The 23,789-nt window shown below is 39.3% G+C and overlaps 2 protein-coding genes across 3 annotated transcripts in view; both read left to right on the forward strand.

Moving 5' to 3' along the window:
• Nucleotides 1-2,526, forward strand: part of itpkb (inositol-trisphosphate 3-kinase B) — a 31,541-nt gene extending 29,015 nt beyond the window's left edge. For both annotated transcript variants that reach the window (XM_010770595.1, XM_010770604.1), the window contains exon 12: nt 279-2,526. In XM_010770595.1, the coding sequence (XP_010768897.1) occupies nt 279-494 (216 nt within the window). In that variant the 3' untranslated portion in view covers nt 495-2,526. The remainder of the gene's footprint in view (nt 1-278) is intronic.
• A 3,617-nt stretch (nt 2,527-6,143) lies between these two features.
• Nucleotides 6,144-23,095, forward strand: coq8aa (coenzyme Q8A, genome duplicate a). The gene is made up of 17 exons (XM_010770612.1): nt 6,144-6,519; nt 10,317-10,416; nt 11,603-11,676; nt 11,793-12,037; nt 12,125-12,293; nt 12,403-12,469; nt 16,059-16,130; nt 17,322-17,447; nt 18,723-18,808; nt 19,054-19,194; nt 19,716-19,797; nt 19,905-19,998; nt 20,101-20,242; nt 20,513-20,620; nt 20,738-20,803; nt 21,190-21,276; nt 21,531-23,095. The coding sequence occupies exons 2-17, from the start codon at nt 10,323-10,325 to the stop codon at nt 21,819-21,821; spliced, it is 1,944 nt and encodes a 647-aa protein (XP_010768914.1). The 5' UTR covers nt 6,144-6,519; nt 10,317-10,322; the 3' UTR covers nt 21,822-23,095.
• Nucleotides 23,096-23,789: the final 694 nt, after the last annotated feature.

Consider the following 23,789-nt stretch of genomic DNA (forward strand, 5'->3'; position numbering starts at 1 on the left):
ATACACACACATTTGGTTTCACACATGCACACGTGCACACACACACACACACACACACACACACACACACACACACACACACACACACACACACACACACACACACATACCAATAGACGTAAATGTAAGAAGTGACCGAAACAAAACAGGAAGTGAGATCATGTTTTTGACTCACACAAACACACACATAGTTAGGTTTTGAATCAAACAAAAGATACTGTTTTAGTAATCATTTCCTGTTTTCTTATTCATACCATTGTCTTGCTGTGTGTCTGCAGGTGATTGGCAGCTCCTTGTTATTTGTTCACGACAGTAAGGGGCGGGCCAAAGTCTGGATGATCGACTTTGGGAAAACCACGCCTCTTCCTGAGGGGCAGGAACTGACCCACCGAGCATCGTGGGTAGAGGGCAACCGAGAAGATGGATACCTGTCTGGACTTGAAAGTTTGGTGAACATCATTTTATCCATGGCGAACTCTGAACCTGAAGTCTGAGGGTTTAGAAAAGTCAACCAAGTGAACTTTTGGACACACGATAAACACTTCCTTTCATTCTTCCTCTCCCTCTGGAACACTTTGGACTTCCTCAAGGATTCCTCCACCGACATATGTCCGTTTGTGGGAAACCACATCATCCCATGACAATGTTTGGCCTAATCCATTCATAGACACAACCTTTTTTATTAATATCCTGTCCCCTCAAGGAATAGGCCTTTTTCACAACACTTTTTTCTGTATTTTTTCTACTATGACAAAGAAATGTCTGCTGTGAAAAAAATCTCTTCTTACAAGAAATAAGTAGATTACCTAATCCAAATTGAAAGCTAAGGCTAATGATATTTCATATTTTTAACAAAAAAACAAACAAACAAACAAACAAACAAACATGAAAAGACCAAAATCAACAATGTTAGTTTGTCTTTCAATATCTGCCCAGCCTGTACGTCTTTCTCCGCCCGAAGCCAATTTAATCCTGACGAAGACATAAATATGTACAAAAATGATGACATTGATCACAACATTTTTTATTTATTTAACTTTTTAGCTTGGTTCTAGTTTTTAGCAAAAAATACTCAAACAGGAGTAAATATTCCATTTGATGGAGACTTTTTAGTAGCGGAATATAAACTAAAAACAAGGGCCGAAACTGTGGCCGCCAAAATTGTGGGGAACAACGTTTCATATACAGTCACAAAGAGGGAGTACTTAGGCAAAGAGAATGTGCTTTATAGGGCTTTTGAGACACAGGCAATATTTTCACAAAATCATTTAATTGTTGTTGTTGGTCTTTTGTGGGGATTTGTTGATGATAATAAGAAAGGAAGAAACTGTGTGTGGAATTTCTACATTTCTGACCATGGCGCCCCCTGGTGGTTGCAGAAAAAAACCCACTTGTTCTATATTATGCTATCCAAATTGGCTATAATCACATAGAAATTGTACATGGAGTCACTTTAAAGAGGCAAGTTCAACTCCCCAAATGTTATGTCAAATGTGTTGATCCAGGAACACTTAAGTTCTCATGACTGTGAAACAGATTCCAACGTAACATAGACGTACCACCATTCAGTCAGACTTTGATTGTAATTCTTCCTCAGCAATTCTGAATTGAATTGTATTGGAGTGTTTGTCTGTTTTGACCACAACAGCACATTGCCACTATCCTTACAAAAAAAAAAGAAGTGCACTTGATTCGGTTTCACCACTAGAGGTTGTACAGTTGAGTGTGTTTTACATTGTCTTTTAGCTCATTTTAACCTTTGTTTAACCAGCCACAGTTAGAATTTAGATGTGGAGTTAAATTATAAATCCCACAGCAGTTTCAGTGTGTTATGGAGATAATTGTTTCATATTTAACATTTTTTTCAGCCATCTTGGTGTCTATACTGTAGTTCTTCCCTGGCCAAACACTTCTTCTCACCATTATTACACTCTGTATGTTGGGATTGTTCACATTGTACAATAAGATGTATTATGTTTGATTGTAGATTTTGTAACATTATTTTAGTGAACTCAAATCCTGTGGAACACTTACAGCCATGAACAATCTTATTTAAGCTATACAGTGCCTTGACATTACAAAGCCAAGTGAAAATATGTTATATTTTTTATGTTATGACAGACTTTTCTTCAAGTCTTAACTGTTACTGTACGTAGTTTTGGGTGCATGTTTATTATTCTCTTGAAGTGTGGGCTTAATTTGTATTTCATTTTGTCTTTATTTATAATATTATATTATGTTTTTTTTTAGTTAATGGGATACTGTGACATCTTGAATTTTGGGCTGTTATGCTGTTTTGTCTTCAGGCATGTGTTACAATATGAGTGGAAGTCAAACTGTGGGGCGAGTAGCTGACATTGAGAACGTTATTCAGAACATTGGACGTGGCTATAGAAAAGATCAATGATGTTAAGATTCAATGCAACAGTTCACTTGGCAGATAAGGTAGAAAAATATGTCTCATAATGTAACAGGTTCTTGATGAACAATAAAAACAAAATAGTATATAGCTTCCACTTCACCATATATTTAAAGTGCCTTGTTTTGTTACTTGATGTTTGCAGTGACAGTAGACAGAGAAACTGAATGATTATAATTCCATGCAGTGCCTTCCTAAGAAAGTAGTTTGATATTTTGTGAAATATACTGTATATAAATATTATATTCGTTTTTTTTGCTGAGAATTAGATGAGATGATTAATACCTTGCTCATTCCTGTATGCTAAACATGTAGCATTTACTAGCAGCTTGTTAGCTTAGCTGTACTTTTACTGAAGAATGAAGAGTGCAAACAGGATAACAAAACTAGGTATTTTTATCAAACATTTAACATATAACATGTTAATTTGTGAGCTTTAATGTTACAAGTAGGTATATTCTACACCTTTGGACAGAGGTTAGTGGTTTTCCCCTGTTGCAGTCTTTATGCTAAGCTAACTGGCTTCTAGCTGTTTATTAATTTATACTGATAGATTTGAGTGGTATTTCTTAAAATAATAAAATATTTATTCAAGACAAACCATCTAAGCTCTAGGCTTCCCTATAAGCACTTAAAAGTATGCTTTGGAGGTTTTTTAGTAGCCATTAGACCTACATTGTTCTGGTTTTCTGGCTTGTGTATTCATTAGAATTGATCCCTTCAAAAAAGTGTGTATCTGGTAAAAACTCTGGGATCTTTTTATATTGGCCTTTAGATTAATCCGTTAAAAAACAAATATCAAGATTTGGGGTAATACATTATTAAACTTGTAGTAAATGTGAGTTTTCTTTATACACGAGGAAGGACTCAACCTCTCGTCCTGACCTGAGAAGCCCTCAGTGACCCCACGCTGCTGCTGCTTCTTTGCCAAGATAATTGTTGTGTTTGCATGGGGTTAATTTGCCATTCAAATCACACCTATCCACAACAGCAGCAGCATCCGGAGCTGGTGAGGGAAGAAAAGGACATGATTCAGGAGCTGAGAGATTGTGAATACAGAGATGTGTCTCTTCTCCCTTTTTTCATGGAGGGTGGCTGGGAAGGTTGAACCGTTTTGAACATGCAGCAGCTGCTACTCTACACATTTCATAAATGTTTTAACTTTTTCCTACTCTTTCTACCCTTTTGCACATTTTTGCTTTTATCTACGTGATTGTTCTATACATGCTAAACAAATAATGTGCACTGATATATTCACTTACAAAAATCAGTGAGTTCATTTAATCTGGGAAATAGTTATAACCTCCTTTACATATGTAATAGAATATGTGCTGTGTGGAACAGCGGTACACACGCTGTTATTCTAATGGCATTGCAGAGAGACAATCATCCATAAAAGTCAGAGTAAGGACCTAGGATCAGGACTCAAATGCAGTATGCATAATGACAGGAGTTAAAAAAAGAAAAGTATATCTGTATTCATCCTTTGTGTAGTCTGTAAATGAGGTACCATTTTATCACTTGTTCATGTGAATGAGCTCCAGACTGAGCTGCGAGGCAGTGGGATTAAAGAATTGATATAGGACATGGATGTTGAAGGCTGGTACATTTTATAACGAGAGCAGGTTATGCGCCTCTGATCCACTTCCTTAGGAATGAACAAATTCCAATGCTTTATCCAGTTCTCTTATACATCCATGGTGGAGATCCTCAGATGAGGGGCAATACATTCAGCATGTGAGATAAGAAAGGGAGCCAATCTGAATGGCATGTTGAGTCCTGTTTCCTTATCTAGACAGCCCCCAAATTCAGGTTGTGAATTGACAGGGACTCCAGATACCTTATGTGTACAGCACAGAAAAGGTCATTTTTTTTACAATATCAATTGCATTTGTGCGTTTTGTTTGTAGATTGTACTTGAGATTTTATGTTCTTTCTAATTGATATTTAATTGATCACAAAATAACATTGTTATTATGATTTTGGCTGTGTCACGTGCAACACATGGCAGTGACAGGGTGCTGTTCAGCAACAGCAGGTGGCAGCAGAGGCCCATTTCAAAGCCGAGGTACATGTATTTTTATGGTTTGCACTTTATGTGTTTGTGTGTAATAATGTGTCAATTACTGCATGTAACTGGCCGAGTGTCCCTTCTTGTAAAACTGGATTTCATGCTTAGGGATGCAGAACAAACCTACACTTTGTTTTTCATTCGTGATTAACCAATGAGAAGCCGCTCTCCTCTCCTCCTGTCAACAGACGACGAGGACCAATAGGAGCAGAGGATGCGCAGGAGGGAGGAGAAACCCCAGAATCATAAAGTTTGGTATAGCAGATTGCTGCATGTCTGCGTAATGTACTTTCCCTACAATGTGAAATTAAGCCATATTATGATTGGAGGGCTTTGACATGGCTGATGATTGCATGGTGAAAAAGACAAACATAAAAACACATGTAATGCTTTATTTGTGTCCAAAACGTGTGAGTGAAGATTTCTCCTTTCTCTTATTCCCCTTCTCGACTTCTATCCTTGTGTCTTAGAAGGTTTCTCAATTCTCTAATTTCCCCTCCTCGACTCCTCGAATCCTCGGTCCTCCGGTAGTGACCCGGAAATGGATTTCAGTATGCCATGTTGAAGGACATTTCATTTATCTAAATGCACATCGAGGATCGAGCCTCGAGGAGGCTCTCTGGAGGAGCTATAATCGAGGATACACTGATGGTTCCTCCGCGGAGGTATTTCCGGCAACAGTGATGTTTCAAAGAGTCTTGAGCACGGCCGGACTTATCTCAGCCAATGACAGCTCTGCATGCATCCCCTGGATATTATGTTATTAACTGCTTTCATCGCAACGCAATGTTTACAGTGAGAACAGCTGTGAGGTCCGTGCAGAAAGCAGAGCAGTGTGTATATCACTCAGTATGACAGGCCTACATTACTCTCTTTATTTGTATACTTTAGTTTAGTAGATATTTACAAACAAAGAGTCGATATTTTTCTAAAACCATTTAGTGCTTCACATAATAAAATACACAACGGCTGTATCCTGATATATGATATGCTTTAGGAGCTGTAGGTGTGTGTGGTACAGTGTGTGTTGTATGTGTGTGTGTGTGTGTGTGTGTGTGTGTGTGTGTGTGTGTGTGTGTGTGTGTGTGTGTGTGTGTGTGTGTGTGTGTGTGTGTGTGTGTGTGTGTGTGTGTGTGTGTGTGTGTGTGTGTAAAAGGCTCAATCACCACGAACACGGCTAAAGGGTCAAGTACAGTCACTACAACTAGCTAACGTTGTAGCCTAGCAGAGTGGACAAGTTGCTGTTAGCTGGCAGTGAGGCACGTACCTGTCCATCTAAGTGACCACGCCCTAATTTATGCAAAAACGTTAAGACCTAATATAAATGAAAGGGAACTTGCGTTATAAAACAATTCACTCAACAATTAATAATCATTAAGGTGGAATCTAACTATTTCCCAAATAAACTGTATTGCATCCAGGGGTAGAAACATGTTTATTTCTGCTGTAAAGTTGGGCATTTTAACATGGGGGTCTATGGAAATTCATCCTTCCTGCAGTCATAGCCTATCGGCCAATAGATGAACTGCAGTTTGTGGCACTTCCTTCATGGCCTCCCGGCTCTGCCCCCATGGCTCTGCCCCAGAGTTTGCCGCTTGGGTAGGAGGGACTAGATCATAGGACTAGATGCAGGGAAACGACGCGAGTGAGGGACGCAAGGATTCCATTTAACCGAAGTGAGATGCAGCCGAGGAGTCGAGGAGGGAAAATTTGAGAAATTAGAAACCTTCAGTGTGTTGCGTCAACGCACACCTCTGGCACACTCCAAAGTTGGTAAATAAGGTTTGACCTCGTGGTGGGGAGAGAGAGAGAGAGAGAAACTGGATTAAACTGTACCAACAGCAGCAGCAGCAGGAGGAGGAGTGTGAACCACACACAACCTGCAACTGTACACACTGTGCCTTGTGCAAAAGAAAGCCCCACGTAAACGTGCAGCTATATGCATTATACCAAAGAAAGATTAGGTTAGGTTGACTCGCAGTTGTTGTTGACCTCGTCTGACAGAGACAAGCCGAGACGACAGCTGCTGGTGAGTAATTTAAATGCTAATACACATTAAAACGCATTAAATATGAAATGTGTGCATTCATTTAGTATGTTATGAGAAGCTTTTGGACATACAATTATTTCCATAATTCCTCTGCAGCATGCTGGCGGAACACATGCTCTATGGCTGTTCTGTCACTTCTTTAAACTACCCACCCGCCAATATAGCGATTATTCATTCATTTAATTTAACATTAAAGTATTTATAACACCTGCCTTCTCTTTTTGATAGTCTTTGTAGTCGTTTTTAAGCAGGTGTAACGCTAGTTTAAACTAGTGCCAGTTTACAGCGTGGCATGCGTTTGTTATTGCTGTCTACGCCCACGAGGAAGTTTATAATCACAGATTTTAAAAACAGCTTGCTAAGCAACATTTGAAAGATTTATGTCGCACGAATATCATAAAGTGAAGCTTAAATTGTAGTACTTAACTGCGCTGAATGTTTATTAAAAAAGTTTACGTCTGAAAAGCCATACTGACTGAGTACGTAGCCAGCTAACTTTTTCCACTTGCGTAACTCTATTATACTGCCTTGACTGTAGTCAAATGTTGCATCCATCTTTATGTTTTGATTGAATATTTACCTTAAAACATTGTTAATGGTTTCAAGTACTAATGACATATGCCTACCCTTTACATTGTGTGTTGTGTACCTGCACTATTTTTACGACTAAGTGTCTATAATCTGCCTAGGAACAACAACTAATGGGGTATAAAAAGGCTTTTGGCTAACTCGGACATATTCAAATAAACGCATTCCCTTTAAAACCAGTAATAAACGTATGCATGTATATATTAACACTGCATTTATGTATAGAGTATGTCAATAACTGTCTTTCATAAACGTGGATATCATAGATATATGTGGTGATAGGGTGTTGCTTTACATAGTTTGCCTAATATAAAACACTGACAAGTTTGATTTTTTTCCTAAAATGCCAAGATATGGGATCCTTATCAACACTTTATGTTTATATTATTTGATGTTCTGCCTGTGACGGAAATATTCTTTTTGTGTTTATTTATGGTCACAGAAGACTCACAGTTATAAGGCGTGATGTCATCTGATACTATTACATTTTCCATTATTGGAACTATAAAAATAAAATGTTCCTATTCACTGAAGGTCAATTGTTCCTCCTGCATCCTTACCTTAACACTTCTCTAAGTTTCAGTACAGGTTTAATCAGAAACTCTTTGAAATTGGTTGATTTAATAAAACAAAAATAGCCTTTCTGTAATACAGTCTTGCAGGAAACATGGTTTTCCTCACGTTTCCCCTGCTAGTGGTGATTCACCGCTGCTCAGTAAATGGGGAAATATTTCCTCCTTTTGGCTGAGGATCAACACTGAAGGGCAGCGACTGGGGGCTTTTAGATATAGACGCACACTCAGGCTGCGTTGCCTGGCAATTTTTATAACGGTGAGTCAACAGCTTGTGCAGGGACATCACTAAAGCCCAGACAACAACTGAGGCTTAAGTGTGTGTGTGCGCACCATGTGTAATCACAAGCTGGCTTCTCTCAAATACCTTGTGGTGACCTCTCGCCCACTAAGCATCAGAAACTGCCCTTTTACTTCTCTTCTCCTCTTCTCATTACAAGTGTCCTTTCGACTGTTTCTGATAGTTGAAAGTGACGCAAGAAGACGAAGAAGAAAGCCATGTGTAAACACTCATTGAGGCAACACGCCCACATTAACAAATGGGAAGTTGCTCAATCTATTAAATTAAGCAATGAACAGTCTGTTTTCAGATTTTGCTAATTGAATTCGTTCAACACTGATCACAGTTCTGAATCATCTAGACATGCATATTGATTGGAATGTGTTTTACATTTTAAGTATGCTGTTGTAGCCATGCCTCCAGCTCGGAATGAAATATTTCCCTTGAGTTTTGCACCTCGGTGTGCAGCTTTGTGTTGGTTTTTACTCTGTACAAAATCATACATAAATTCCCAGCCAATCACAAAAGCATGCAGCCTCTTGCTCCAATACTGAGCTGATTCAGCATTGTGATAAATATGACAAAGATCCACCATTGAATTGATCGTTGAAGCATGCCGATACCTGCAGCATCATGACACACTACTCACAGTAATCTGTTTATTTTGCAAAGCACTAACTGAATAGTATTTATTTGGGTCCAAAGTCAATCATTCCTCTTTAAGCTCATCCAACTATTGATTTGTTCAATGCACTTAGTCTGTGCTTTTATGGGAACATAGTCACCCGATGATGATATCGTTGTATAAATATGTGTGTCGTCTGAATAATTATGGTAAGATATTCATGTTGACGGCACTGGTGAGAGCTTGTTGATGTTGAACAGAAGAGGCCTGAGAATGTCCTTACATGTTAAGACCCTTGGGAATAGGCCCAGTGTGCGCCTCTTATTGTGTGTAGGGTCCGTCACATGCTGAGTCAGCCCGTAGTTATCCAGAATACAACGCAGTTATTTAGTGCTGCTGTCCTGTGGGTTGTCAACATGAATGCTAAAATCCCCACAGAGAGAGTTTTTTAAAATTTGTTAATTATCTAGGGTAAATTTATGACACTAAGAAAACACCTAGACACAAATCAGAAAATATTTAAATGTAGGTACAAATCAGTGTTTGTAATGTTTCTAAAATATGCATGGTCCCTTTTTTATCACAAACTATGCTAACCTCGTATTTCAGTTCTGCGTCTAAAACCACAAAGCAGCCTAAAGCTGGACAAATTACCCACTTACTGTGTGTGTGTGTGTGTGTGTGTGTGTGTGTGTGTGTGTGTGTGTGTGTGTGTGTGTGTGTGTGTGTGTGTGTGTGTGTGTGTGTGTGTGTGTGTGTGTGTGTGTGTGTGTGCGCGCGCAACAGCTTTTTTCCATTGGCCTGTATCCCAGCTGAGATGTGTTGGAGCATGCGTCACACCCACCAAACAGCACTTGTAGACACACACACACACACACACACACACACACACACACACACACACACACACGAGAATTATGCAGATTGCAACAGGGAGGAATGCAGTCAGGGCTCTTTCGTTTAGATAAGCTTTGGATAGATGAGAGCAATCTAAATGTACTTTGACACTAGGATTATCCCATAACAGTTAGCTATTTATGAAAAGACACACCGGATTGATTATTGGAAAGATATTTTGATATATGCCTTTTTAATAGAAAACAATCTCACAGTCATTTCAGTTGCAGTGAAATTCAATCGGCAGAGGTATGCGTAACGGCAAACCCTGTAAGTGACCCAAACATGTGCACCCACGGTCACTCATGCACAGAAATAGCTGGATCAAACAGCCAACTATAGAATCTTCTCCCCCTAGGCTCCGGTGACATTTACACATCCAGTCCTGTACCACAGGCAGATAACTGCACCGCACACAGGCGTGCACGGCATACTCCTTTCTTTTCTTGTATGTGTGTGTAGGGTGCTCACGCAGGGATTGGAGGTCATAAGTATTTTTAGACAAAGTGTCAACATCACCCCTCGATTTGAAAGCTGTGCATGTTTCTGTTTGGAAGCAGACCTTGTGTTAACGGCAGGTTTTATGTCCCTTTCCTCTGCCTTCTAGTGTGACTGTACGTCTTTGTCTGTGCTCCTCTCATCTTTACTGACAAGTTGTTACACTTTTAGATATCTGAACGAATCCCTGTCTTTATAGTCGGTGAACCGTATGTACCTCTTTGTGCTACCAGCATACTTTGTTTTTAAGGAGATATAGAATAACTAACTATAATGTTTCTTATATTTTTCCTGTTTTTTCTGTCTTTGTCTGTAGTCCATCATGGCGGGCGATATGATATTAGTGATGCGCGGCTTGGCTAAATTGAGCCAGGCTGTTGTAGAGACTCAGAGCAGCACCCTGCGCAGTGGAGCAGGTAAGTTCAACACACCTGCTTATTTTCTAAATTGAACTTTGTCAAGAAAATAAAAGGTCTGTCATTTAACTGTCTTGTTGGCAGCCATAGTGTTCTGCATTAAAACCCCTAAATAACATATTTGTTAGCTCACATTATGACAAGCTAGCTTGTGATAAGATGTACACATTGGTTGAAAAGTAATGTTAGCAAATATACTAATATGCCTACATGTGTATACATATAAAAGACTGTAAAATAAAGTGTTAAGTATTCAGTCTTCGATAAGGAGTGGTCTGAATCCATCAGGTTGTCTAACCTGCTAACTCCTATACAAACAGTAGACTGTTAACTTGTGGCTAGTGTATCACATTGGTTGAAAAGTAATTGTAGTGACCACGATATCCATTAGTTTTTGTCCTTTGTTAGTGATTCACTCGTGGGGCTGACTGAGGAATAGACGCTTGTAGTTTGAGAGAAAAAATATAGAAATGTCCAGATGCGATTGAAAAGTAAGATAGTTTATTCCAAAGAAGGCAAAAATAAATAAATGTTTTTAAACAAACTATTTGTCATGTAAACTGATATTTCAATGTTAAAGGCGCAATAAAGAACCAAGCTGTGACGCTCCCAACCAGCAAGGTCTAAAAGCGGTTTGCTTCAGTCAGCCACGCCAGTAGGCTGCAGCACCTCTCGTTTTATGCTGCAGCATCTCGACCTGCAGAGTAACGCACTCAAATTTAAATAATATACACCACAGAATCTCTGGTTATGTACTCTAAAAAGATAAGATAATATAAACTAAGGAAATGGCTCCTACAGTAATGTAAACAAAAAGACTGCGTAAAGAACTGATAAAACACTATTTTCTACATTGTAGCCTGTTTATACAAATAAACATTAAACTAGTTTTTGAAAAGGAGGTAGTAACTACCATTAAGTTAGCTTGCTTGCTAATTCCATTACAAAACACTAAATTGTGGCTAGCATTGGTTGAAAGATAATGGAAGCAAAATGCTACCATTCTATTTTTCAGCTTAAAGACTAAATCATTTAGGAATAATGTTCTATTGTGCATTATACTATTCCATATGAATGAAAGACTATACCATTTAAAGTCAAATTGAATTTTTTCTTAACAATTAATATGTAGTTTAATGGTAAGCTCTTTAATCCAATAACAGTATTTTTGATAATTGTGCCCCAGGTGTTGCTGCTGCTGTCCAGAGTGTCCAATCAGCTGCTGAGCAGAGCCTCTCAGCTGCTATGATGAAAATGCAGGTGTGTGTAGGTGTATGTGTAAATACTACTTTTTACAGTAAATAAGCTGCTGTATTTCAAAAGAAAAGAATACTATGAAATGTGTTTTCATGTTATGCCTTTGTGTTTCTGTCTAGGAGATGACTGGCCAGCAGCAGACCTCTTCAACGGAGTCAGAATTTGACTTTCCTCAGGATGACAGTGCATTCGCAGAGTTCAAGGACGAAGGTGTGGACTTTACAGTGGCTCACCAAGGAATGAGTGAAGACATCGCAGCAGCAGGAGCGAGCCATGTCAGCGGCAAACAGTCGTTGTTCGATGGATACAAAGATCCCAGCAAACAGTTTAGCGGACACACCAGATCTTACCACCAAGACATCAGGTACAAATATTCTCTTTCTCAATTACAATCTACAGTAAACATGTTTTTGGAGGATAAAGGTAACGATTTCTGCTTTGGGTGTGTCAGACATTTCTACAGCCACGGTCTAAACAGGCATGTGTGGGGACAGCTATACTGCCAGCAGCAGCTCAGGAGCTACCATCAGGACCCGTCCACAGTTGGAGGGCTGACGGCCGAAGACATCGAGAAAGCAAGACAGGGCAAGAAGGTGGAGATCAAATCACACAAACAGATGGTAATTATTGTTCCTCCGTTCCTAATCTTAAACACACATAGATATTAACGATAAAATGTACCTTTCCAATCACATTTTAATCAAATATTTACCGGTTTGTCTTCCTTAGTTGAGTGAGAGAGCCAGAGAGAGGAAAGTGCCAGTGTCTCGGCTCAGCAGACTGGCCAACTTTGGAGGTACAGTAAAACAACCACAACAAATCTTTGTTTATCTAAATATGGTCTTTTTGTTTGCTTTTTGTCTGACTGTGTCTGAATGCAAGTCAGCAAGTACAACCTCTTGTCTTTTTTCGTACATTTAAATAACTCCACTCTTTCAGCAAGTCAGTAAAATAATGATTCTAGTTTTAAAGGTCCCCTATTATACTGTTTTGTTTTTCATCAATATATTATAGGTCTCAGATATATATAAAACATGTCTCTGAAGTGTTTGGCTCATAACACCAAACAGATAATGAATTATAGCATCCCATAATCCCCACTGTTTCAGCCCTGTTTCAAAAGTGCTGATTCTGTGTCTGTTACTTTAGATGAAAATAAGGAGCCCCTCCCCACGCCCCTCTGAGAGATATTTGGTTAAAAAGAACAAAATGGTGCTCTAGGAGGAGATTCAGGTGATGAGGTGGGCGGGTGTTACCTTGGTTGGTTATTGGCTAATGGTTACAAAAGCCAAAAAATCGTTATGACATCATTAAGTGGCGAAAATCTAATCAGATCATTTTCAGACAGGTTTTTATATAAATGGATCAGGACAAAAAGAGAGAATCTTTTTTCCTGAAACTTCCAGAATGTTTATGTATAACAGACATGAAAAAGTGGATTTTGCATTATAGGTGACCTTTAAGAACAGAAGATAATTCATGTTACCCACCCTTAATTAATATCTGTTAAATGAAGACACACTCCCTCTGGTTAGTTATCTGCAATATGTCATCCAGTTTGAGAAAAAGCCTATTTTTTGTTTGTGCTAGTAGCGTAGTTTGAAAGTATTGGAAACATCACCTTGTCATCTAGTCTCACTGAAACCTACTGCTCTCTCGATATGCCGGTGTCACTGGGTTCAGGGCGGTCGTGTTGTTGTGTCAGCACATGTCTTCGCAAAGTCAATTGTCAAAACAACACCTCTCTGTGTACATACATAATTTAGGCACATATTTAAATGCCAACAAACACAAAAGGAAATAGGAAAACGTAACAAACAGGAATGTAACTAACTTGAGTGTTTATCGAGATTCAGAGCCTGGACGCGCTCTTAAACAAAAACTTAAATTAGGTCAAGTCTATCTAGCCTTTACAAATGGCACATTGAGTTAAAACTCTCCTTGACAATCAGCTACAAACTAAGACAGAGGACAGCAGCAGTTGTACTCAAGTCTGAGTCTGTGAGCGCTGCAGATTTCAAGTTAATCTTCTGTTTGACCACGTTGCCTGTTCTCTAATCCTTTAGCTGTGACATATTCAGACACAATAAATGACTGCCAAGTCCAAATGAAAGTATACAAATGATAAAAGATTTAGATGTTTTACAACATGGCACCAAATGGAAATATAACAGTTGCTTCTACCAGTTATTTTTGGTTCTATATATGTCACCCACGATTGAAAGATGTTTGTTGTGATAATGACATGTGGCCCATTAAGGCAGGTACAGAGTTAATGGTATCCTAATGTCATATCTAGACAGGATGTTATTTCAGCGATAAGCTTATTTAAAGGCATCAGTGCTTGTAAATCAGAAGATTATTGCTTCATTTCAGACTTTTACAGAGGGCATAAAGTTAGTCAAAGAAGCTAAAGCACAGGGTAAACTTGTGAATGCAGAACAGAGTCTCGCATGGACAGGACTGGCAACAGAAATGACAGGGAGCAGAATTTAGCCACAGCTTATACCAAACATATGGACCTTGTGGGGGAAACTTCTGTAGCAATGGAGACAGGACTCGGAGAGACACAAGGAGAGCTGGAGCTTTGATGTCAAACACTGATGGTTTATTTGGAGTTTCGGCCGGAGAATTCACAAGACATGTCATAGGGCATGTCATGACATGTCATAGGGCATGTCATGTCATGTCATAGGGCATGTCATGTCGTGGACTGACCACACGGATTTGCCACAATCAATTCTGAAGAAACCGTCCTCTCGTAGAGGTTTTAACTAGTTTGCTTGAGAGTAATCAACATTCTTCACTGAACGCTGGCGCTTATGGCCTCGAAGATTTCACACCTTGGGTTCATCAAGCCCAGAGAAGGAGTTGTTCCATATGTCCTCATAACAATAAACTGTCTTTGACCGAAAGTTGCCCGGTCATAAACGGACAACAACAACAAATGGCTTAAGCAGCCCCCTCCTTAAGGGAGATAACAGATGCCAAGGTTAGTCATCTGCGTCAGAGGGCAAAAGGTGAACATCTATGGAAATGATTCCCTGACAGACCTTACATACTGTAGGCTACAATGAGACGCCATTTTTCCATAGCCGTGTTGATTCAGCATGTTGACAGTGGTAACATTTAGAGGGTGTCGGAGAAAGTAAGTGGAGGAGGGGGAGGAAAGTGTCCTCTCTATGCCCTTCACTCCTGTTACTTGTTGACAACGTTTTTCAACTGGTCGTGTTTCATTATCAGGTGCGATGTGAGAAAATGAATGCACACTTCATGTGCAGCAAACTCATTTAAAGAATTATGTTGCTGTGTTTCATGTCATCAGCATTTATAGCTACTTTGCTTGAAAAGGTCATCAATGTTATCAACTACTTTGAAAAGTTTTGTATCTTTTTATCATCAAATTTAAAGGAACATAAATCATCTTTTAAAGCTTGTAAGAAGTGGGCAGCAGAGTACGATGATGCTGTAACAGGTTACACGAGGTGACACAGAAAGCTCCACACATTTCCTGGAAAATGTGAATCCCTCTTGTCAAACCTGTCTCCGAAAATGAAGGTGTCCACACGTCTTTGACCGATTAAGAGACGCTCAGCTAAGACACTGAAGCACTGCAGGTTGTTTCCTGATATGTCCTTTGAGTGTTGGATCTCAGATTCATCGCTTCATAGGACCGCTGACTAACGGATTATGTAACGCTGAGTTATGTAAGGCAGAGGCAGGGAGGAACTCTTTCTCTAACAGTACATGACTCGCTTCCTTTTTCACTTTATTTATGATTAGACATATTTCTCTTTTCCTCCTGTGATTATGATTGTTATTGTTATTATTTGATTTTGGCACTATTTTGTGCACCAGTCACTCCCAAAAATAAATAAAAAGGTTAATCCTGGATCAGATATTTTGAAGGCTTTTGGTCTGTGTTGTTGCAAACGGAGCTGATGTAATGCAAAACAAATGTCCGATTTACAAAGTGATATTATCATCTGCTAAGATTACCCTCTGAGGATTAAGTATTTGGAGAGCTTAATTGTGAATATTACGAGGGATATATGATTTACAAGTGCTTTGTTATGTTAGCGGTGCAGCTGTTACTGTTCTCTCTTTGCACACTGCCAAGTTAATCAAGTGCTTATCTGACCATATTGTTTTGTTCCATTATGTTCTCTTGATGGGAATAGCATCGTTTCAAGGCAACAGCTGTCGTCATGTATTAAAGTCATGTGTTTATAGACACTGAGACATAACATAACAGGAATGACTGGTGCTTTTATATCTCTGTGTTGTGTTGTGATAGAGGTGTGTCCTTATGATGGAAAAACTTGTATTTTGTTTGTATATTCCATTTTTATTGTGTTTTTCTAATGTCTGTGTGTTTCCTCCAGGTCTAGCTGTAGGTCTGGGGATTGGAGCACTTGCAGAAGTTGCCAAGAAGGGCATGAGACAGAATACCGAAGGTAAGACAGACAGACAGACAGACAGACAGATATCAACATTTTGTGTCTGAATTCTAAAATGTTCGAGGCTTATAAGCCATTCCTGTCTAAGATATTGAATCATGCACAATGTCAGTTACACTGTTATGCTACTTCTTCCTGAATGCATTGTACTACAGATTTGTGGAGAAGAAATACTTTGATAAAGTAATCATTTGAGAGTTGAGTTGTGCCTGTAAGGACAGGTATTTCTGGTTGTGTTTATTATGAGATTTTGCAACTGAGTTCCTGAACAGCACTAGTTAAGAAGCTATCCTCTTTTTTCAGTACCCCTCCCTGATGCATGTTCATACACGCAACACACATTTTGTATGTCAACAGAGCTTAATTACACCACCTCCCGCACCAACCTGCCATCAAGACACACATTCCTGCTCTGCGAACCTGCTAATCTGAAACAGCATACCGTGGAAATCTGTGGCATTTGTGCGTCTGTGTGTGGCTGTTTATATGTGTGTATTTATCTTTGGACAGACTCAAGCGCACTAACTTGCAACCTTCTGACACATATCCTCACAGACACACAATAAACACAGAGATGTTTGTTGTTCGTTTTGAATCTTTGAATGAATTGCTGTTAAGTACATTAAAACAGTATTATGTAGTCTTTCCTGTAGTGTGTTTATATAGGTTTTGGGAATGTAAATGATCTGCAAAGGCTAATATCTAAAAGTTAAAGCCAGAGGGCGTTTCTCTCCCTCACACTCCCAACTCCTCCCCCCCCTGCCTGAAATACCTCCATTGGACTCCTTTGTTTACCTCTGGAAGATGGTGAAATCATTACGTAATAAACTCGCACTTCTGTTGGCTAGCGCTCCAACACATTGAATGCTAAGGGACGGGACATCTCTAAGTGGTTGACCAGTCACAACAGAGCCGGCCGGCTAACCAATCAGAGCAGACTGGGTTCTGATTTCAGACAGAGGGTGAAAAGAGGAAAGGAAGTATGAGAAAAACAAGCACTTATGAACATTTAAGCCTGTAAACATGTCACAGTAGAGGCACAAAATACAAATAATTACTGATTATAATGAAACCCGCAAATAAGCCTAATAGTGCCCCTTTAACTAATGATGTTGATTCATCCCAATGACAGGAAATAAAATGGTTTTGTATGTTACAGCATGCTCTCTTTTTTTTGTGTTTCTCCAGGTGATAAGAAACGTGTCCTGGACTCCAGCCCCTTCCTGTCAGAGGCCAACGCTGAGCGCATTGTCAGAACCCTGTGTAAAGTCAGAGGAGCTGCGTTGAAAGTGGGACAGATGCTCAGTATTCAAGGTGTGCCATGTTTTCAATTACAGGTAGTTTGACTCGATAAAGATGTAGTGGAAATGTGTTGAGCTGTTGATGGTTTTTCACGTGCCGTTCCACAGTTGTGACGTTCGCCTGTTGCTGCACTCAAACACACAGGTAGCAGCAGCTGAGAATAAGTTGTTGTGTCATTAGATGCTTATGTGTTTTGCACACACTAGCCAGCCAAAGTTCAAGAGCGTACCACCAGAGGCTGTACATATCTTGGCACAGATTAGGTTACAGCAGTAAACAGATCATCAATTGAGTTTGTCACTGTTGTTGCTGCTGCCTGACCTTGGCTTATGACCATTGGCTTTTACTTTTCAGAATAAGTTTGTGTAAACCTAGACATAACACTGTAGTAAATGAAATCAGCCACCAAAACAGTAGTAGCTTAAAAAAAGACATTTGCTTTGTTTGCTAAGCGGGTTTAAACACAGTGGATTGACCTTGTTGTGTTCATGTGTGTTGTTATTTAGAGAACTGGCATTGCTTTACTCTGGCTCTACAGTGGTGACAAGTGTATTCTTAAATCTAAAATGGACTTAAAGGCCACAGTAGTCTTCCGTAGCTCAGCACACACAGAAATCAAACTGCTCCTACTACATAAAATAAGACATAGAGATAATTTTCTTATAACATTTAATAGAATTACATTCAATTGAGACCACTAAAACCTGTGGCCATAGGTTGAATAATGATGTTTTTGGTAGTAAAATGCATAGACAGTCAGTATTGTAACTGTATTCCTTTTAGTACATTTATACACCCATATTTAAAGGGACAGCCCAGCCTCAAAACATAAATACATATGTTTCCTTTTTCCTGTAGCACCTTTTTTCTTGATTGTTGTGCAGTGATTTGCTGATAGTTGGATATATCACCTTCAGAGATGCCTTTAAAAAAATACATTTACGAATCTCCATGTGAAATGTCACAAGTACGGTAACCTTGTCATGATTTGTGGGAAGAATCAATGCTGAATTTTTCATATGTATTTTCCTGCGCTTTGAGCACCACAAGGCAAACAGGCAGAGATCTCTACGACACCAGAACAATGTTGAAAAAGTATTTTAGATTTTGGGTTGAGCTCGCCATTTAAGTCTGCAAACATACCTGGAGTAAAATTAAAGCCACTTGCTTTCACAGCTGTATTTTATGGCACTTCGAAATGTGCCTAATTCAGAATTATTGTAAAATATGCCAGACTTGCCTACTGACCTGGCAAGAGACCAACCTATGTATGTTTCTGTATTTCAGATGATGCATTCATCAACCCCCAACTCGCCAAGATCTTTGACCGTGTCAGACAAAGCGCTGACTTCATGCCAATCAAGCAAATGACGGTAAGGGTGTTTCTTTATTTGAACTGGCATTTATAACGGGATAATGGGATAATAGCTGAAGCTGATTTTTGCATGAGAAATAAAATAAGTATTACAATATTGGTTATACCTATTTTTATTATTAATGTTTTCTTCTCAAGCCTCGTGTAAATCTACTGGTGACAAACTTACATTGAAAACGCCAAATGCTTTTAAAACATATGGAAATATAACAATAACTCCTTGCGATTTGTGTCTTTCTGTAGAAAGCACTAAACGACAACCTTGGTCCTAACTGGCGAGACAAGCTGGAATCATTTGAGGAGCGTCCGTTCGCTGCGGCGTCGATCGGACAAGTTCACCTGGCCCGGATGAAGGACGGCAGGGAGGTGGCCATGAAAATACAGGTAGGCCGTGCACATGTGTGTGTACCCAGAACATGTCTCATGTTGTTGAGATAAACACTGAAACTGGAGAGTGTTTCTCACACAGATCTCTGTGGTCTGCTTACAGACTTTGTTCGGATGTAGGTCAGAGAAGAAAAGTGTAAAAGTGTTTAGCTTCTTATTTCGTCCCTTCACAGTATTTACAAGCTGTCTTAATCGTTTAAAATGTTTTCGGAATTTATGGAGGATTTGCCAATAAATTCAAACTAATGGCATTGTTATAATCTTAATACAAATGATAATTGCAATGCCTGTAAAATAAGTTATTAAGGTATTCTGTAAACATAAATAAAATGACATCAAAGGTGGTGCCCCTGCTTCATTTTATGACATTTTATTATAAATTGTCCAAGACAAACAAACCAAGAATGCTTTTTCACAAACAATGCATTCTCTTGATGGATTCTATTGATAATATTGAAACCCCGAGTGAATTTTATGATCAAGTTGAGGTAACACATTCTTTGTTTGTTTATCCCCAGTACCCCGGTGTGGCTCAGAGTATCAACAGTGACGTCAACAACCTGATGACGGTGCTGAATATTAGCAATGCCCTGCCTGAAGGTGAGCTCATTTTCATGCATGCAGACACCACTAGCTAACCTGCTAATTCATACGCAAAAGACAAACACATGCACAACTGCACTCAACTTCCCTGTGTCTCTCTTTAGGTCTGTTTCCAGAGCACCTGATAGATGTGATGAGAAGAGAGCTAGCATTAGAGTGCGATTATATAAGAGAAGCCCAGTGTGCAAAGAAATTCAGGTGAGTCACATGTGTTTTTATTGTAATTCACATCATACAGTATATTGCCAGCCTTTTTCACCTGGATTTATTTATTTGTATATACATCCTGTTCTGATCTAGGGAGTTTCTAAAGGACCAACCGTTCTTCTACGTACCAGAGGTGATAGATGAGCTGAGCAGCGCCCACGTCCTGACCACAGAGCTGGTCCCCGGGTTCCCCCTGGACCAGGCTGACGGCCTCACACAGGACCTGAAGAACGAGGTACACAGCTGCCAAAACCAGACAGATCGATGGATGTCTAGCTGGCTAATGTGTCTATTTATCTGGCGAGAAACGCATTAGTTAATGTGCTCAGAGGGGTTTGTGTAATGTTAGTGGGGGACCCAATTTAGTGTCTTCCTGATCAATAAACACATCGATGGGTGGGTCTCCAGTGGAAGGAAAGGGAACAACCTGTTTCCCCTCTGTCCTTTCATTTTCCTCCCACAAGTCCCTGCTCTCCTCACCTCCTCACTTTTGTTTGTGCATTAGATCTGTGAGAACATCTTGAAGTTGTGCCTTAGAGAGCTGTTTGAGTTCAGGTACATGCAGACGGACCCCAACTGGTCCAACTTCTTCTATGATCCACAGACACACAGGGTGAGTCTGTCAACTCAATACTACTCTCACTAGAGATACTTCTACTACAATGTTGAATAATGATAATATGGTATTGAGACAAAGCCAAAATGTCATCATGGGATTATTTCCCTCTAGGTGGCGCTGTTGGACTTTGGAGCCACAAGAGGATTTGACAAGAGTTTCACAGACTCCTACATAGAGGTAAGACCAGCCGGCATACTTTTTACTTTTCTTTATTTTGATTTCTAACTATTCATAGACAAAGTCATCTTCATCAACATAAAGCCTAAGTTACTGTATACCACCAACACTGTTTTTGTAAAAACTCATAATTGTGATTTAACTAAAGTTTTTGAAGTCTTACTTCCATTGGATTTATAGAGAAGACAAAGACTATTCGTACACTGCAAGCTTATAATATTTGACAAATTGTGGCCAAAAATCGGATTCCAGTATGTAGTGATCACTTTTATGAAGTGACCGGCATGCACAAAAGAACAATAACACAGACGTCACACTGCAGTCTGAACATAGACAAAGACATTAAAGTGATATTGGTAACAGTCATTCCCTGCTTGTTATCATAGGTAATCCGTTCAGCTGCCGAGGGTGACAGAGAAGGAGTAGCGAAGAAATCTATTGAAATGAAATTCCTGACCGGGTATGAATCCAAGGTAAATATGTATTTGCTTAACGGGTTGGTTTCAATTTATTTTCATCAGTTAAGAATAATACTATAAAGAAAAATCTTTATTCATAGAGCATTTTTCATTAAATAGATGCTGCTTGAAGTGCTTTAGAAAAAGTTGAAAGTGAAAATAAAAAAGCGAGAAATAAATGTAAAATGTGTAATGTATATAGAATGACATTAATTAAAGTCATCTAAATGAATAGGTTTTTAACTCGTTTTTTTTCCCCCTGTATCCAGGCGATGATAAACGCCCATGTGGACGCGGTGATGATCCTCGGCGAGGCCTTTAACTCCACAGACACGTTTGAATTTGGCGCCCAGTCCACCACGGAGAGAATCCACAACCTGATCCCTGTGATGCTCAAACAGCGGCTCACCCCTCCTCCAGAGGAGACGTACTCCCTGCACCGCAAGATGGGCGGCTCCTTCCTCATCTGCGCACGGCTGAACGCCAAACTGAACTGTAAGGACATGTTCCAAAATACGTATGCAAAGTACTGGGAAGGCCGCACGCCCCCTGCTCGCTAAACCAAACACAAGTGTGAGGCGATGTGATGGATCCCGGGGCCAAGGAGTCGAAGGTGAGGTTGTGGTGTTAAGACGCACAACTGCAGAGCGGAGGCCATGTTTCCTGCCATTAACTGGTCATCGAGCACCAACTTATTTTCCCCATTAAGGGCCACCCACTGCAATGAGTTTCTGAAAGGCATTTAAACCTAATAACAGCCATAGTGTCTTGTGTGAAACAGACTGAAAAGGGACATAAACAAAAAGCCTTGTATGTCCAGGTAAAAAAATGAATGTAAAAAGGTTTTAAATGAATCTCTCCTCAGATGGTTTGTGCTTTTTGTTTTGTTTTGCATTGCTGTGTTTTGTTTAACTTTTGGAAAATTCACACCAACTGTTGAGTTTTGCCATAAATGAAATGTCATGGATGAAAAACTGAAAGATTGTACTAAGAAATTCAACTCTTTATGTAATTTACGGTCGGTATGAGGCACAGTGTAGGCGAGGACCAACGTATTTGGGAAGTTTTATTAGATTTCTTGATGGCACTTATATAGCTTGGTCTAAATTTAGACGGCTATATAAAAGCAGCAGTCTTGATGAGAACAAAATGGATGATAACTTTTTCCAAGCATTTAAGTTCAGGTTGATTATTTATGTGGTCGTAAAAATGACCAACTGGAATTTGTCTGCATTCACACATACTGTAAGAGGCTGACTTGAAACTAATATAAGTACATTTTCTGTATCAGTGTAGCCATTCAAATTCCAGTTGCTGTTTGTTGATAACTAACACAATGTTAGCATTATAGATCAGAATTTAGATTCTGTTATACATTATTCATTTTTATTTTAGTGCTGTACCAAAGCAGGATTTGTCTCTGTTCAATTGTATGTCAAATGAAACCACATGGATCTATGTTTCTCACTGTAAGAAGTCTGAGCATGAAAACCTGTGTTTAGTCATGAATGGTAATATCCTGGATGGATACGCTCATCACGATATCATACAGTCTATCAGACATGCTAAGTAGGCTCACCTTTCTTCTACAAGACTTACATTTTTCCACTCCTTCTCAGGTGTGAAATCCTCTGTTCCTGGCCTGTGTACAACTGTCAAACTTCTCCCTGCTGTGCTGTTTGAATACAGTTATAATGTTGTAAAAAATGAAAAAGAATGTGCCTGTAGTTCCCAGTGGATTGCTTTTAGCTTTATAATACATATCCAGACTTGTGGTAAGATGGTTTATATTTCTAATCAAACTGAAAGTTGTTATAAAGATATTGTATGGATATTTGGCTCTGTGTTTTTTGTGTTTGTGACCTAAATACATTCAACCCATGTAATAGGACTGCAGCTCTTCAAAGAAATGTCAAATAGTCTGTCAGGCCAGTTGAAGAAAAACATAAATCTAAATGTATATGAAGCCCAGATTTTCTCATGTGTCCCGGTCCTCTACTGTAGGTTAAAGAGGTTGTAGTGTGTTTAGGGGAGATAAAAACAGAAAATACAGTAGGGAGCGGCAGTATGAGAGGTTGTCTTCCTTATTTAGCAATGTCTTGGCTAACAAAAGGGGAACTGGCACAGTGCCTGAGAAACACATACATAAATAAGCACAAAATATAAACAGTGTTTTTGAGTTAGTGCATGTAGATGGAAACATAGAAACACATGTTCCTCCCGCCTTTTTCGCTCTTGAGTCACCATCAATTATAATACTTGTTGTGTGTTCACACTTAATACAATAACTCCAAACTTGTTTTTCAGACACAGTCAGTTATGATTCACCTCAGGGTCCAGCACATGGCGCTGTTGTGTTTTCACACAGTGACTTAACAGGTCATGTTGTATAAAGCTCCATCCATTGCTAAAATACTGACAAGCCAATAAAAGACAGAAACATAACCAGCCAGAAGCAAAACGGATAAGTAAATGAAACTCAGCTGGCTTTAAGAGAGTCATTTCTGCTTTATTAGACAATATTCTGT

This window comes from Notothenia coriiceps, unplaced genomic scaffold (assembly GCF_000735185.1).
Source record: "Notothenia coriiceps isolate Sejong01 unplaced genomic scaffold, NC01 NC01_scaffold00000339, whole genome shotgun sequence".
NCBI lineage: Eukaryota > Metazoa > Chordata > Actinopteri > Perciformes > Nototheniidae > Notothenia > Notothenia coriiceps.

Excerpts from the sequence above, each read along its gene's own strand:
- coq8aa (XM_010770612.1), top strand. The coding sequence starts at position 10,323 with ATGGCGGGCGATATGATATTAGTGATGCGCGGCTTGGCTAAATTGAGC. Across the intron at positions 11,677-11,792 it reads CTGCTATGATGAAAATGCAG|GAGATGACTGGCCAGCAGCA; the intron begins GTGTGTGTAGGT and ends GTTTCTGTCTAG. Across the intron at positions 20,621-20,737 it reads ATGATCCACAGACACACAGG|GTGGCGCTGTTGGACTTTGG; the intron begins GTGAGTCTGTCA and ends ATTTCCCTCTAG.